This window comes from Pygoscelis adeliae, unplaced genomic scaffold (genome assembly GCF_000699105.1).
Source record: "Pygoscelis adeliae isolate BGI_AS28 unplaced genomic scaffold, ASM69910v1 Scaffold1, whole genome shotgun sequence".
Lineage (NCBI taxonomy): Eukaryota > Metazoa > Chordata > Aves > Sphenisciformes > Spheniscidae > Pygoscelis > Pygoscelis adeliae.
This window is the reverse complement of record NW_008824051.1, coordinates 2,151,138-2,166,118: the sequence shown is the minus strand read 5'-3', so window position 1 is coordinate 2,166,118 and position 14,981 is coordinate 2,151,138. Positions and strand designations below refer to the sequence as shown.

Below are 14,981 nucleotides of genomic sequence, written 5' to 3'. Positions count from 1 at the left end.
TTTTGCTTTCCTGATGCATATTAATTTTATGTTATATAAATGTAACTGATGTAGAGGAGTGAACTCTGATTATTTGAAAGAATGAATGCATTTATTGAATTTAAAAATTTACCTGTAAGCGGACCGTTCTGAGGTTGCACATATCCAGTATTGTTTTCATGGTAGGATGGTTTGGGGACTAAGGAAAATGAGAAAAGGCAGGAGACTGATGTTTGGATGTGGCTTTCTCTTACGTTGTTTAATCTTTCAGGTTAAACAGCAGGGAGCCTCATGTCCGGAGCACTTTTGTCCAGTTGGTTAGTAGCACACTTTGTGTACCCACTGCTCTGGAAGTGTGTGCAATGTGATTTCTGTGGCTCCTCTAGGGTCTAAAGCTGCCTTTCAAACCTTGGACTCTGCATTACAAGGGACTACTTCAGTAGAGCTGTGAGAAATAGTCAGCATATTCATGATTGCTTCAAGTTATACATTTGAGATTAAAAGGCAGTAGTAGTGAGTTCAGTCCAAAGACCTGCCCTGTAATAGTGGAATGAAGGCCAATTTCTAGTACTAAATACATCCTGAGGGCATCGGATACTTGCCTGGAGAACCCTTGATTGAGTTAACTTCTGACTTGAGGGAGAAAGTATGGCAGGGTGGAGAAGAGCAGGAGGAAGCAATACTACCTCACGCTTTTTGTGGTGGCAGTGCTGGCTTCTGCCAGCTTAGAAGTGTTTGTGGGACATGGCTTTAAGGGCATAATTTCCTAGGCAGCTTAAGCCAACATCAAGGTACAACTGGGCTTGTCCACAGCTGGTAGAGCCACCCCAGAGTGAGCTAGCTCAGGGGAGCCTCACTGGTGGAAAGCTAACACAGCCACAGCAAATGAAGATGTGTGTTTAAGGAGGGGGCTGCTACTGGGAGCATTACTGTCAGTGTCAGCCTGGGGTGTTTGCAGCTGCCTTTACCAGCCTACTGGTTTTTCTTCCTCCATGCTATGTGGCTTGCCTGTGTACTGCTGAGCCAGGTGGTGCTTGATCTCTATGGCTTTTTTGTTTCTGCAGAGGAAAAGTTTTGAAACTCTTTGTTTGCGTCTAGAACTGGGAATCATTGCAAAATCTTTTAAGAAGCTAGGAAGGTCATCAGAGTACAAGGATGGCTATAGTTTTATTGGGATGATGGCATTATCTTTCAGAATGCAAACATTACAGGTAAATTGTAAGATGCATCACTGTGGGGCTGTTTGTTCCTGGTTTGCTGTTTCTGTTAATCTGCCCCGTTACACAATATCTCTTCATTGCTAGAAGCCTGTAATTTCACATCCTGCACATAAAACAGTAATGTGCTTTCAATTCTGAATTGAGGATGTATATACACTGTTGTACTCCTTCACTGTTGTCTTGAAAGTTTTGCTATTTAGGCAAGCCATATCTTTTAGTTTAGCTCTTTCTTTTTTTTAGGTTGTAACAGTGGTTTTCGGGGGGGAACCTGTGAAGTCATTTGATATTACAGAAGCATTTATGGCACGTTCTTAACTGAGGAAACAAAACCAACTTTGTGCTAGCATGCTAAGAAGAAATGATAACAGGTCGCACAGTTTGGGCAAGAGCAGGTGGGAAACAGAACAACTTGGGCCGTTTAGTGTGGAGGGGAATACATGTGAAGGTGCGGGCTGCTTTTGTGGCAGACAGAGTAGGAAGAAGCCTTGCTTACCTGGGCGCAAGCCTCTCGCACAGGCCTGCTGGAATTGGCTGGGTTGTCGGTTTCTCAACTACAGGCCCTTGTGCATGCATGTGTGTTTGGGAGAGCTGAAAGAGAGCTTACTCAGATGAATAACTTGCGACACTCGCTCAAACGTAAGATTTTGGACCCTAACAATATTGTAGGGCCAAATTGTACCAATTTCATTAAAATAACAGAAAGATTTTGACCCCTGGCTTGGGATATTCCCTCTCATGTGTAAGGTGTGCTAGAGAGGTATATATACAACTCATCCAGAGAGCAATGTTCAGAGTTGTTGATGAAACAAAAACCTGGATTCAAATCTTGTGTCTTCAAAGTACTGGAAGAACTGGTGCTTATGGTGAGTCCCCTGCAAGGCTGCTCCTGCCGCTTGGGTAAATATTGCCACCAGCTGGAGGCTTGCTGCCAGAAAGCACTTCCAAAAGCATGTGTGGGTTGTCTAGGTCTTTTACATTGTTACTTCTTTGTGCTTGTCTGAGAAATTTTGAATGTTATTTTTATAAATGCATGTAACCACTCTGATTGTTTTGGGCAAAATGACCTGGGATGGTCAGTGTGATTTTTATGCTGCTAAGCTGTGTGTGCTGGAGTAAAGTAATTCTCAATATCAGGCTTCGGATGTCTGATTTAGGCTCCTGTGTGCCCATCTTAGGTGTCTGTTTTAATACTTCAAAGGCTGTAAAGCATACTGGGGGGGGTTCTTTGTCATGAAAAGAGCTTTGCAAATTTAAGGTGATATTTACCGCTTACCTGAGGTGGTGACAACTGGACTTCAGCTGATTTTTGTGAGAGAGAATATGTTTGTCTAGGGAACGGTTGGGTCACCAGGGAGAAGTTTTATAAAGGGAGCTTAGGACAGTGCCTTGCTTATTTCTGGCTGGAAAACACAAATGCTGGTTTTAATCAACTACAGCAGCTTGCTCTAGTGTGGACTTCCTCCAGGGTGTTAAAATCCCAAGTGCTTTGTGTGGAAAAGAAAGCCCCATTAGAACAAGTAAGATGGTGGCTTGGCTTTGCACTGCCCTCCTATTGAAGAGGCAGTACCTGAGGCAGTAGTTTATTATCTTATTCTGGCAATTTCTATAGGATTAGAAAAGAAGAATTTATCATTTTATACGTCTGGGTTAAGCGTGTCCAGGGAGTCTTTACCTCGGCTACGTTGGATTAAGAAGAGATCTGAGTTTGAAAGAAACCCGAGGGAAACGAAAATAACAGTACATTAAGCATTTTCCACTTTCCTTTGTATAAAGGAAATACGAAACTAAACTGGTATAACTGTGCATATTCTGAAACTTTTGTGGTGAGATGAAAGTCTTAGCGTATCTGAAAGCAGTCCTTAATATGCTGCTTTTGTAAGTGGCGATTCTCTGATAAAATTCTCTATAATCAAGTTGGACAGAAAAGTTGATCTTCTTCTGTAGTCATAGAAAACCTTTAGCAGGCAGAGAATACAAATGTATGCTCTTCAGAAGTCTCAGCTGTTGTATAGCCAGGGGAGTTACAACCTTTAAGATCTTCTTAAAAGTAAGTCAGCTTCTCCTGTAAAAGTGTGCATTCTTAATTTGATTTCAGTGTTAACACTTTTTTCCTTGTATCATGTGGACTTTTTCGTTAGCACAGTTTTTCCCCATGAAAATGTCTACCAGAATTTGGGATTTTAAGTTACTACTCTGTAGTAGTAATTAAATATATATATTACTCATTATTAAATATATATAATACTGGTTTTATATGGATCCAAGTTTCATAATATGATAAAAAACCACAGAGTCCTTTTTCTGAGCAGAGGTGCTTGGAGGAAGCGTTTTCCTTCCTGCATGCACGGAGAGGCACAGAACTGTCCCAGTGTTTTGCAGGATGTCAGTGGAGGAGAGATTAAAACCTAGGTGCTTTATAACTCAGCTTGTTGTACAGCTCACTGGTTTGTTAGGGTTTTCTGTGCTGGCCAATCCCACTCAGGCATTCAAAATATTCTATGCATTCTAACTCTGGTGTTTTATTTTAATCTGTTAGTTTAGTTATTATTTCTACAGACAGAATTATTTTCATCCTTCTATGAAATCTGTATACAAATCAGGCTTGATTAATGTTTTCCTGTTAACTGAAATTTCTGTATCTAGCTCTGTAAAAGCCTAGAAATATAATAAAACCCTCCTGACAACCTCTGTGTTGTGGCAGTATTGAGTGCAATAACCTTAAAATTATGATGAAAAGTGCTGCATAGATGTAGCAAAGGAAGAAGCAGTCTTTTCTGATGTCAAATGAGATATAAACCTTGGTGGAATGGAAGCATTGTGATGAGACTTGGGAAAGTGTGTGCCATTTATTAGACTGAAAACAGATTTTTGGGTTTTTTTGGTGTGGAGTGTTAGTCTTGTCTGTTAATAGTAGGTCCGAGAGATGCCTCTTGTCAACAATAAAACATGGGAAAGGATGAAATGCTTTCAGTTGGATTCCAGAATATCCAACAGAAACTTGGAGATAGGTGGGTTGTTTCTTTTTCTCTCTCTCGAAGAGCATACTAAGCCTAATGTTACTTGTTATTGCACTTAAAAGCTGATAAATAGCCATGGTTTTGAATAGCAGGGAAAAAAAAGGGGGTTATAATTTCCAAGTTCAGGAAAAGTACTTGCGTTAGTTTTCAGTTATATTAGCTGAAATTTTGTTTTCTGTTTTTGTCGTTTAATTTGCAAATTTAAATAACCGTTTTGAAACAAATATTTAATTTATGTTCTAGTGTGGTTTCACTAGTTGTTATTCCTGTTATCTTGACTGTGCTACCTTAGATCTGTGGTGGAAAGTTTTGCCTTTTTTTCCTTTCCCTTTTGGCTGTGTGGCAGAAACAAGTTATCCAATGTTGTCGGCTGTTGTTTGGTTACACTTTCTTAGATTTTTTAAAAATTTGTTTCTTTTTGTATTTGCTCTTTTTGTTTCCTCAGTCAAGCTTTATATTAAAAACAACCTGTCATTTGATTTCATTATTACTTGTGAGCATTAGGCATGGCTTATAGTTGCATTATCTTAACGTAGCCCTTTCTATTCAGCGACCTGATATGTATTCTTACCATACAGGAAATTGTTATGCAAAATGTGGCACAAACACAAACCTGTCAGCCTTATATTCATGGTTGGCAAATACAGGGGGGGAAGACAGAACAGTACTAGGAAGGTCATGAGATGTTAGTCTAATTAGCATGGTTTTGGCAGAGGAAAATTGTACCATGCTGATCTGAGAATTCTTTGAATTTGTCATTGTTATGGACAAAGGAGGAAAAAAAAAAGAATAAATTAGAGCTTTCAAAATGCCTTTGACAAGCTCTTATCCAAGAGGCTGTTGAACAAGCCGAGGGAGTCGTGGGATGAAAGTGAAGGGTTTGTTTGTGTAAAAGGCACAAGAAAAAAAAAGTTTTAATCTCGGCAAAGGTAAGCGCAAGAGTCTAGAAGCTGCATTTGAGATATTCTCTAATGATCAGGACAGCAGCTGGCTAGTAAGGTGCTGACACTTTTATAGGTGACACAAGTAAGGACCAAACTTCTAATGAAAACCAAAACAGCCCGACTGATTGGACAGAACAGGGATGGTTTGGATTTTAATGAGAATAAGTATGAAGCAATGCGTATAGAAAGAATGAATGTAATCTGCCTGTGTCTTACAGAGCTTTACATGGATTCAGAAAGGGTGCTGGGCATCTGTGGGTCAGGTTGAAGGCAAGTCTCTGTGCAGTTGGGTTTTAGAGATAAGGTACTGTGGCATTATAGAAACTGTTGCTGCTGGTCTTTTCCAAGTGCAAAATTTAGTACATTTCAAGAAGTGATTCCATGTGCATATGACTGCCAGGATTATTGATTGTGTAAGGACCTCTTGGAAGAGAAACTAAATGCTCTGGGCTGAAACATAAACTATCAGAGGGCAAGATGGGATCTAATATAGAGGACAAACTTGAGTTTTGCACATTCTTGCATGTCTGAGATTGGTCATCAAAATCAGAGAAAATAGTTTTTTATACTGGAAATTTTAATGTGGAAATCATGGAGTAGTCTGTAGCTTAAGTAGGTTGGATAAAACCACCAAACCCTGATTTCCTACCCCAGGCAAGAGTAGTATTTTTCTAGGTTAAAATTCATTTTTATAGTTGGATAAACCCTCCAAATGTGTGGATTGCTTTCTTCCTAGTACTTCTATTAAGTGAAGAAAGGGTGTTTTAAACTAGAACTTCATGCAGCTTTGCAGGTAAGAAAATATGAAGGTATTTGTGACTACTGCCTCTTTATGGATTGATGTGTGGTGATATTTTGATAATTGAGAAGTAATAAATAGGTTGCCAAATCCTGCATATCACCTGGGAAGTGAGAGGATATAACATCAGAATAGTGCAACCTCTTGTGTGTGTTTGCCTTGACCATAACTGCTAAAGACCAAGCAGGGTAACAGTAAGAACGTACAGGTATGCTTTATCATAAGTTTTCAGTGAATCCTGTCTTGTTTTTGCCAAAGGAATTGTTTCCAGATCACAGGACTAAAAATGACCAAGTTATTTGATTTCTATGAAGAGGGAACAAGTTGGCAGATACTGCCCCTAGTTTCAGTAGGATCTGACAGGACTGAAGATACTTTGAGAGGAAGATCTGCAGATGGGATTTATTCCTTCTGTAATCCCCTTGGGAAAGTAGGCAGACATTTGGTTAGTAGGCTTATATTTAGGCTGTTAAGCAGTTGTATTGGATGTCTTTGGCGGGTTGTTTTTGGGTTTTTTTTTTTTTTTAATATTAAAAAAATCTGGTCTTTACAAAGTGTGTTTGGTCATCTGTTGCTGCTGGTGCTTCTGAGAAAAGTTTGTGGTGTGAGTCTTAAGGTCTGCTAGGTACATTGCCATCTTAAATAAAAATCCCCACAATTTATCTGCTGTGACAGAATCATGTAATTTTTGTTATTCCTCCAAAGCATTTGACAGAAGCCTGAAAGCTAGAAATTGTGCTCAGAAACACCAACAGGGATCAGAATTGAAAATTATTTGGCTATTATGACGTTACTTATCCAAATCTTGTTCTGTAGGTATCTTAAGCGTATTCCTGTCTACTTCTCACAAGTTCTGTATACATGCTGAAACTTTAATGTATCTTTTAGAGATTCCCCATGTTTCCTATCCTTTTTGGAAATAAAGCACCATTATGGGTCAACAATGTAAATCTTTAAACTTCTTTATTAAGGCAATAGTTGAATGGATAAAGGTGGAGGTAGGATTCTTCTTTTGTCTTTTTCATTGATTTTGTTTAGTACAGTACAGAAGGTTCACTGGAGTGGTGTGGGTAGAACACTTTCTGCAACAGAAGGACATTCCTTTTGAATTTTTTATATATGGAAATGTACTTCTACCTGTCCAGGGGCCTCTCTCTTTTGTGTTACCTTAGACAAAACCTTTGTTTCTTGAGTCACTGTCTTTACTAATTAGCTGAAGCAGTGTACCATGTTAACCTCTGTGTACTGTTTCAAGTGTCTAGCTCTCTACAGAATACTGCATGGTGTAATGCAGAGATTACTGCTTTCAAAATGACAAAAAAAAAAGTCATTGCAAATGCGAATGTTCCTGTTATTGAAACTGATGCATGTTTCTGCCAGTAAGCAAAACAGTAGAAATAATGTGGTGAAAGCTGTCCTTTCTCTGCTTGCATGTCTCCAAATGAAATTAACTTCCCTGCTGAAGTCAAGATATTGATAGATAGCATGTTAATCCGATTAACCAGAAATCAACACAGTATGTTATGTGTGGAGGTCTCTGAAGGGGGCAGAGTTCTTCCTTCTTGTTCCTGAAGTGTGACCAAAGAACACTGAACTCTGGCATTCCAAAATGAACAATATCTGACTTTCTTTGTTTAAACTGTGAATGCAAAGTAATGCAAAATACGTAAAGATGACAATGTTAACTGGTGCAAAAAAGAAGGCAAGAAATGTATGAAAGTTCTCCTACATTCTAGCGGGGAAAATATAATTGAATACTGTGTCACTTCTCATTGAGATTTATGCTTGCTTTCAGCACTTAAAGAATATTTATTTCACTATTTTAAAAAACCCAAAATGCCAGGGAGCAGCAGCAAAGGCAGGCTGAAGGGAAGGCGAGCTGGGAGTCAATGGTGACAACAAGGCAGGTAGAGACAGTGTCCTCATTGATAAGGATGCAGTCCTCCAATACCTGCCTGAGGCAAACAGGGTATATCTGGTGACAGTAACCAGGTTTGGCCAACAGTCTGGGTCTCCAGGCAAGTCTATAGTGATGATCTGAGGTGAAGCAAGGAAGTCAAGTCAGTGGATCATGGTCTGGATCAGTGGGGTGCATGGCCAGGCACAGGCATGGCTACAGCATAGCTCAGGTGAGAACCAAGAACAAATGCAACAAGTTTGAATGCAACTCTTGAGTGAAGGTGAGGAGGCCCCAGACAAGGCTTCTCACACCTCTTTCTCACACAATTCTTCACAATGGTCTTTACTGGTAATATTTGCCTTCAGGAATCCCAAGCACCTGAAACCAGTGGCAAAGTCTGGAGCAAAGAAGACACAACCTCATTAGAGGAGGATCACGTTAGCAAACACTTAAACAAATTGGACACATGCAAGTCCATGGGATGCAGGGAGTACACCCACAAGTGCTGAGGTAGCTGGCCAAAGTCATTGTGGGACCAATCTTGATTGTCTCAGAAAGGTCACGATGGTTGGAGGAGGCTTCTGAAGATAGGAGTGACATTTGCTTTCTTCCAGTCCTCAAGAAGGGCAAAAAGGACTATCCAGGGAATTACAGGTTGGTCAGCCTCATCTTCATCCTTGGGAAGGTGTTTGAGCAAATAATTCTTTAAAGCATTGCTGAACATACTAAGGGCAGGATGGTGATTTGAAGTAGTTGGCATGGATTTACGAAGGGAAAATCATGCCTGACCAACCTGATAGCCTTCTACAACAAATCAACTAGGTTGTCGGATAAGGGGAGAGCAGCGAATATTGTTTACCTTGACTTCAGCAGGGTTTTGTCACTGTCTCCCATTACATCTGATAAAGTATGGACTAGGTAAGTAGACAGTGTGGTGGACTGAAAACTAGCTGAACTGCCAGGCTCAAAGGATTGTGATCAGGGGCATGAAGTCCAGCTGGAGGCCAGTCACTAGTGGTATATTCCAGGGGTTGATAGCGGGGCCGTCCTTGGAGATACTCAAAACATGACTGGACACAGTCCTGGGCAGCTGGCTGTAGGTGACCATACTTTGAGCAAAGGGGTTGGAGTAGTCAATGTCCAGAGGTGCCTTCCAACCTCAAGGATTCTGATTCTGTGATCCAGGGTTGCACGGTTGCACAGTGTCAACGTTGGCCTTGACAGCTAAACTCTGCCAAGAGTGGGTTTTTTTCCTACAGTGTGAGTTTTTCCTACTTAGTATCTGTTCTTTCATAGACTATTGGATGACTTTTTTTATGGTGCAAGGAAAGGATTAATCTCAAAGTAGATTCTGAGCTTCGACATACCTACAGAACAGATGTTGGCATTTGCGCTTAAAACAGTTTCATTCCAATGCTGTTCATTAGATACCCCAACTGTTAAAAACCACAGAAGCATGACACAGGCTAAATATCCTTGCTTTCTCAGCTCATGCGTTGTCTTAGTTTCATTTGTTCTTTTATCAGGAAAGTTGGCCAATGGATACAGCCATAGAGAAAGGATAGATAGAAACTGCCAGATAAATGTTTTCATTCTAATTACTGACATAAAAGAATTATAGACCGTGCCACACTAATCATTGCTATGAACTTCTTATTTAGGTTGAATTTGGTTGAAGCTTTTGTGGTGGATCCAGAACTACGTCAGTGCCTTCAGGAAGATCTCTTACGTCGCTTCCCAGATCTTAACCGACTGGCAAAGAAATTTCAGAGACAAGCAGCAAACTTACAGGACTGTTACCGAATGTATCAGGCTATTAATCAACTGCCTAATGTTGTACAAGCACTGGAAAGACACGAAGGTAATCCTACCCCCGTCTGTTTTCAATGTTTTATAATACACTGATGATGCAAAGAAATAGTGTGTAGATTTCCAAAGATTACTTTTTTCCTGTGTACTTTTGTTGCAGGAATAAAGCTTAAAGACATTTGAATTCGAAATGAGCTGAAATTCTGAAATGCCAATCAGATACTTAAAAATAAACATAGCCAAATATTTACATGAAAAAGCGTTCCAATTAGTGTGTAGCTGAACTACTTGAACTGTTAGGTGATGGTCTGGTAATTTTTGACGTCGACTTGTCTCTAAGAATTCTTGATTGATAGTGTGTGTGTTATGATCTTACAAATAAGATACCATTCATACAATATTGTTGTGTCCCTTTTGAAGACACTTTCCACTTTAGGTTGTAATTAAACACAAAAAAACAGTTTAAGCATTATTGGTATAATTTGAATGGCTTGCTTTTTTTTTTTTAAATCATAATACTCCTGTATTTGATGAGTAACATGGTAGGGTTTCTTCTGATCCTCATTGGTGCGAAGCTCAATGCTATGACAAGCAAGTCTAGAAAATACAAAGGTTGTGATTTCTTTTCCTTTTCTATGTATTACCAAGAAAATGCAGAATAAGATAGCGTCAGCATAACGGGAGGTGTGTGATTCAATACAGCGATAGCAGTCCTAGCCTGTCAGAAAGCATATTTTTGTAGAAACCTGTTAATTTGTTTGCTTTCTGCGAAGAGATTTTCAAGCACCAAAGCCTTAAAGAGAAATAATTTTTTAAATGGTACGGTTACAAAAATTTCTTTCCTGTATTTGAGTAGACAGTAATATTACCCAGTATCTTATACTTTTCTGTACTATAGTTTTATGACTTCAAGTAATGAAACTTAATCTTCTAAAGTATTAATTTTAAAATAAATTAATATTTGGTTGCTGGCTGTGTTATTTCCAAAAGCAGTTAAGATCTAAAACTGGGAAGGAACTGGCAGGTACCACACAGTGATTGTCTTTCCCTTAGTATGAAGCATTGCTTTGTTGAGATGCTTGTTTTTATGGATAATGAAAGCTGAGGAGGGGAGGTAATGTCTGAAGATGACTTCTTTGTTTTTTAGACGTAAGAAAACTGCATAAGACGGCAAAGGACTCTGAGTCATCAAATCATTTTGCTATTGCTGGCAAAAGGGAGCAGTTGTTAATTACTCAAATTGCTGGGGCATAAAATCTAGGTACTTACAAGATGTCTGTCTTCAAGAAGCTGCTTCCCATCTCAGACTGACACTCTTTTATTTTAAGCCTGTAAATATTCAGGATATATACAGGAATTGCATGCTGGGTTCCAGGTGTATTTTTACTATATTGTATACAGTGGCTTGAATACCCCCTTACTGCTTTTGGAAATACCTCTTATTTCATGTCCTAGTACTGTTCTTTTCATGACTGTTGCACTGGTGTGTTATAACCATGTTGTGATCAAACTTGGCTGTTTCCCATCCTTTGTCATTTCCAGCTGGTTATTCCCCTACTCATAGTGGAAATCCGTTTATCTATTAATGCCTCATCTTACTGTTAAATTCTACATCATTTCTGTTAGCCCAATTTTCAAGGTCAGTTAGTTATGTTCCCGATTTATTTTGTTCCAATTTAATCTACTGATATCTTCCACATTGTATGTATTGGTGAATTTTATAAGCAGCCTTCTTTTGAGCATTAATATTATTAATTCACACATCTTAAAAAGATAAATGCTTGTATGAGCCCTGGAGGAACTGTATTGCTGATGTCCTTCCAGCTCATTCATCTTTTGCAAGTCAGTGATGTCCTCTTTATCTGCCTTCTGATCATTGTATTAATCAGGAATCTTGCATTTTGGCATGCCATGTGACGCTGTATTGAATACTTTAGAAGAGCCTAGATTAGGTCTACAGGTTTCCCTTTGTCTTAGGCAGCCAATTATCTCAGACAGATCTTGCGCTATAGAGGTATGATCTGCCTCTAGTAAACCCGTACTATATTTTATCCCAATTTCCGTTTTGCTCCTTGTTCTTTCCTCATCATTTTTTCTAAGACCTTTTGTACCATCAAAATGGCTGGTTTAAGTGCATTTAGTTGTCAAGATTTGTCTGTTTTCCCTTGATAGAATAGTGTCAGTTTTCATACTTCTGCTGCCAAACTAACTATATAAATGTTTCAAGTTTGAAGATTAGTGCTTGATTTTAATTTCTATGCAACGTTTTAAACGATATTAATACATTTAATGCATGTAATAAAACACTTATCTGTGCTTCAGTAAGTAAATTATGGTTTAAATTAAAAACTGTACCTGGGAGCAGACAGGCTTTGTGATCAATATGCATCTCTGCTTGTGACGGTACATAGGTCTATTATTCTTTCTCTCAATGGTTAGCTTACATGTTAATAATGTTGAGTAGGTGCAGAAGTGTTTTTTTTACCATGCATCTTTTATATGAGTGTATGAATGCAGGTGCAAGACAAGTTGGAGTGTAATTTAGAATTTTTCAATCGTGTTTCTTGCTCTCATATTGTCTTAATGCCAAGTGCTATCCTTTTAAGAAAAGCATACACGTACAACTTTTCTAAATCCTCAGTATTCACTGACTCCACTATTTTACTTCCTTCAAGTGACGATACTGAATATGAAGTTGGATTGAAAGTGTAAATCAATTTTGCAGTGTATCAGTTTGAACCATATCATAAATATATGTAAATACGTTAGTATTTTATCTACTTAATAAATTAATGTTTTCTAATTTTTGAATGTGACATTTTCCTATGGTGTCTGAAGATGTACTCTTCAAACTTAAATAATTAAATGGTATCATGAAACTTTCCTACTTTCAAGAAAAGAAATTGTAATTGCTGCGTTAAGTTCAAGCACAATCATTTTTCATTAATTCAAGAATATTGAAGATCATTTCATTGTGTGCCATGCACTCTGTCAGCTGGTGCACTGGGAACTGCTAAGTCCACTCTGAAGAACGGACATGAAACTTCTTTTCTGCTCTTCAGTCTCTTCCTTCTTTACTGCCTCCTTTTATTTTCTAGGTTGGTTTAGATGTGTCTTCTTACAGGAGGGGAAAAAAAAAGATGTGACAGAGTGCAAGACATTTGGAATAAAAAGCAAGCTATACTTTATTTCAGATCTCTCTTAGTTTTGAAGATTTTTAGTCAGCAGAAGACTCCATTTTTACAAGTTCAATAATCTTTCAACAACATTTAATTTTTGTCTCTATTAATAGATAGTAATCAGTTAAGAGCTTTAACTTGAAAAGCTTGGGGGAGTGGGGGAGCAAAAAGGCACAGGAGGAAAAGGAGAGAAACCAACCTTTTTCTTTCTACTTGAGTTACAGTGCTGAGAGAGAAGAGAGATTCCCTTGGATAATCATGTCCTCACTGCGTGACTTTTATAAATTTGTATGGAAATTTTTCTTAGGAAAGATTAGGACTTTTTCCCTAGTCTGGTAAGAAATTGGGAGGCTCTGGAATAGCCAGAGCTTAATTCTGTATTTCTCTCTTAATGTGCAAAGCCTTGCCTGTGAACATCGGAGGCAAATGTTGTAATTCTGTACATAGTCCAATGACTATAAGCACATAGCATTGGATTCTTTTTGAGGCATTTTGTGTAAATCATATAGTCAATAATGCTAATCTTTCTGTGATTAAATCATTACTTAAAGGGGCTGCAAAGATGTAAACATTCATTTACTGGCAGAGCATTTTCACAGCTGGCTGCTGGATAGGTGCTTATTTGTAGGCCTGACGAAAATACTTCTTTCACAAATTTGGCAATATCTGTGCAGGCTAAGTTAACTGTGAACTGCATTATGCATTCGATGCTTACAGTGTTCTATGGACTTCCAACCAATATTTGTGCTATGCAGTTATACTTGGTGCTATAGACTACCTGTGCTAACAAAATACTTTGGAAAAGACTAATTTAATTTTGATGACTTCCTGTTTAATGGAAAGATCAGTGACTATAAAGATCTGGTTAGAGTAGATTTTTTTTTTAAGGAAAACAAAACCAAAAAGCATACACCTCAATTTCTATTTATGTCCATATTGTAACCTACCAAATATTCCCCATTTTTGGTAATTTTGAATTAAGAAAAATTAAAAACTCTGAGTGTGGATGTTGAGACTTCCACTTTGTGTCTTTAAAATTTGTTGCTGTAGAATACACTTTTTACAAAAGCCATTTCAGCTTTTTATGTGCAAGAACAGGTAGTGTTCAGACAGCAGGTTTGCTTTCAAACTGTTGTTTGTCTGTAGTTTTACTCATAGTAGAAGGGAATTAATGCCACCGGATATGAACAATGACAGAATACGTACAAGCTTAATCAGAATATAAATTAGATAAAGCTAATTTTAGAAAAAGATATGCATGTGTCAATGAAATAATCATAACCAATCTTAATAAAAATTAACCAGCTATATAGTTGCGCTTTTTATCTTGGATAAGTGAATTCTGGTAAAGTTGTAGGGTTTTGTGAATGATAATTTTTCTTGTTTGTTCTTAACAGGAGCTCACCAGATGTTGTTGTTGGCAGTGTTTATAACACCTCTTAATGATATCTATTCTGACTTCTCAAAGTTTCTGGAGATGATAGAAACAACATTGGACATGGATAAGGTATGGGCTGGTGGGTGGGAGGGGGTTTACTTAGCAATTAAAGTTTCTTACTGAACTTCGCAATCTGCTCTACACTTGCTAAATTTAATTGATCATCTGTATTAGCTGTGGACTGTATGAAGACTGTTATTAGTATAGCAGTTGAATATCAAGAGGATATTCACCCACTGTCTGAAGTTATCTAGCTTTGGGTACCTGGATGCTGTGGACCTGAAACTATTTTTTTAAAACCTCATCAGTATTAAAAGTGGGGAAGTTACTTTGTCACTTTTCTGCTTCTTCATATTTTCAAAGTTACTGTGATATGTCTCAAATCTAGAATGTAGCCAGAATATGTTTATTACATATTTCTCTGCTTCTATGAAGTTCATTAGACTTGGTTCTATTTGGTGGGATTAAGTCTTCATAACTAACAGTTTGCCTCTGAAAAATGATTGACCTAGGTATAAAGACTGACTTTACTTTCCATTTTAAAGACACTTCTCACTAGAGAGAAAGCTACTACAATTATCTTAGCCTTGCATCTACACTTGCTTATAGAATATTACTGATGATGAGACTATGCTTGCAAGGGAAAACTGGCATTTTTTTTCAGAGGAAAAATTGGCCAAAGAAAGCTGGAAGGAA

At 38.1% G+C, this 14,981-nt stretch overlaps 1 protein-coding gene across 1 annotated transcript in view; it reads left to right on the top strand.

The window, feature by feature from the left end:
- MSH2 (mutS homolog 2) overlaps positions 1-14,981 on the top strand; it is a 53,301-nt gene that overhangs the window by 16,747 nt on the left and 21,573 nt on the right. The window contains exons 7-8 of the mRNA XM_009333680.1: positions 9,521-9,720; positions 14,245-14,354. Coding sequence (XP_009331955.1) covers positions 9,521-9,720; positions 14,245-14,354 — 310 coding nt within the window. The remainder of the gene's footprint in view (positions 1-9,520; positions 9,721-14,244; positions 14,355-14,981) is intronic.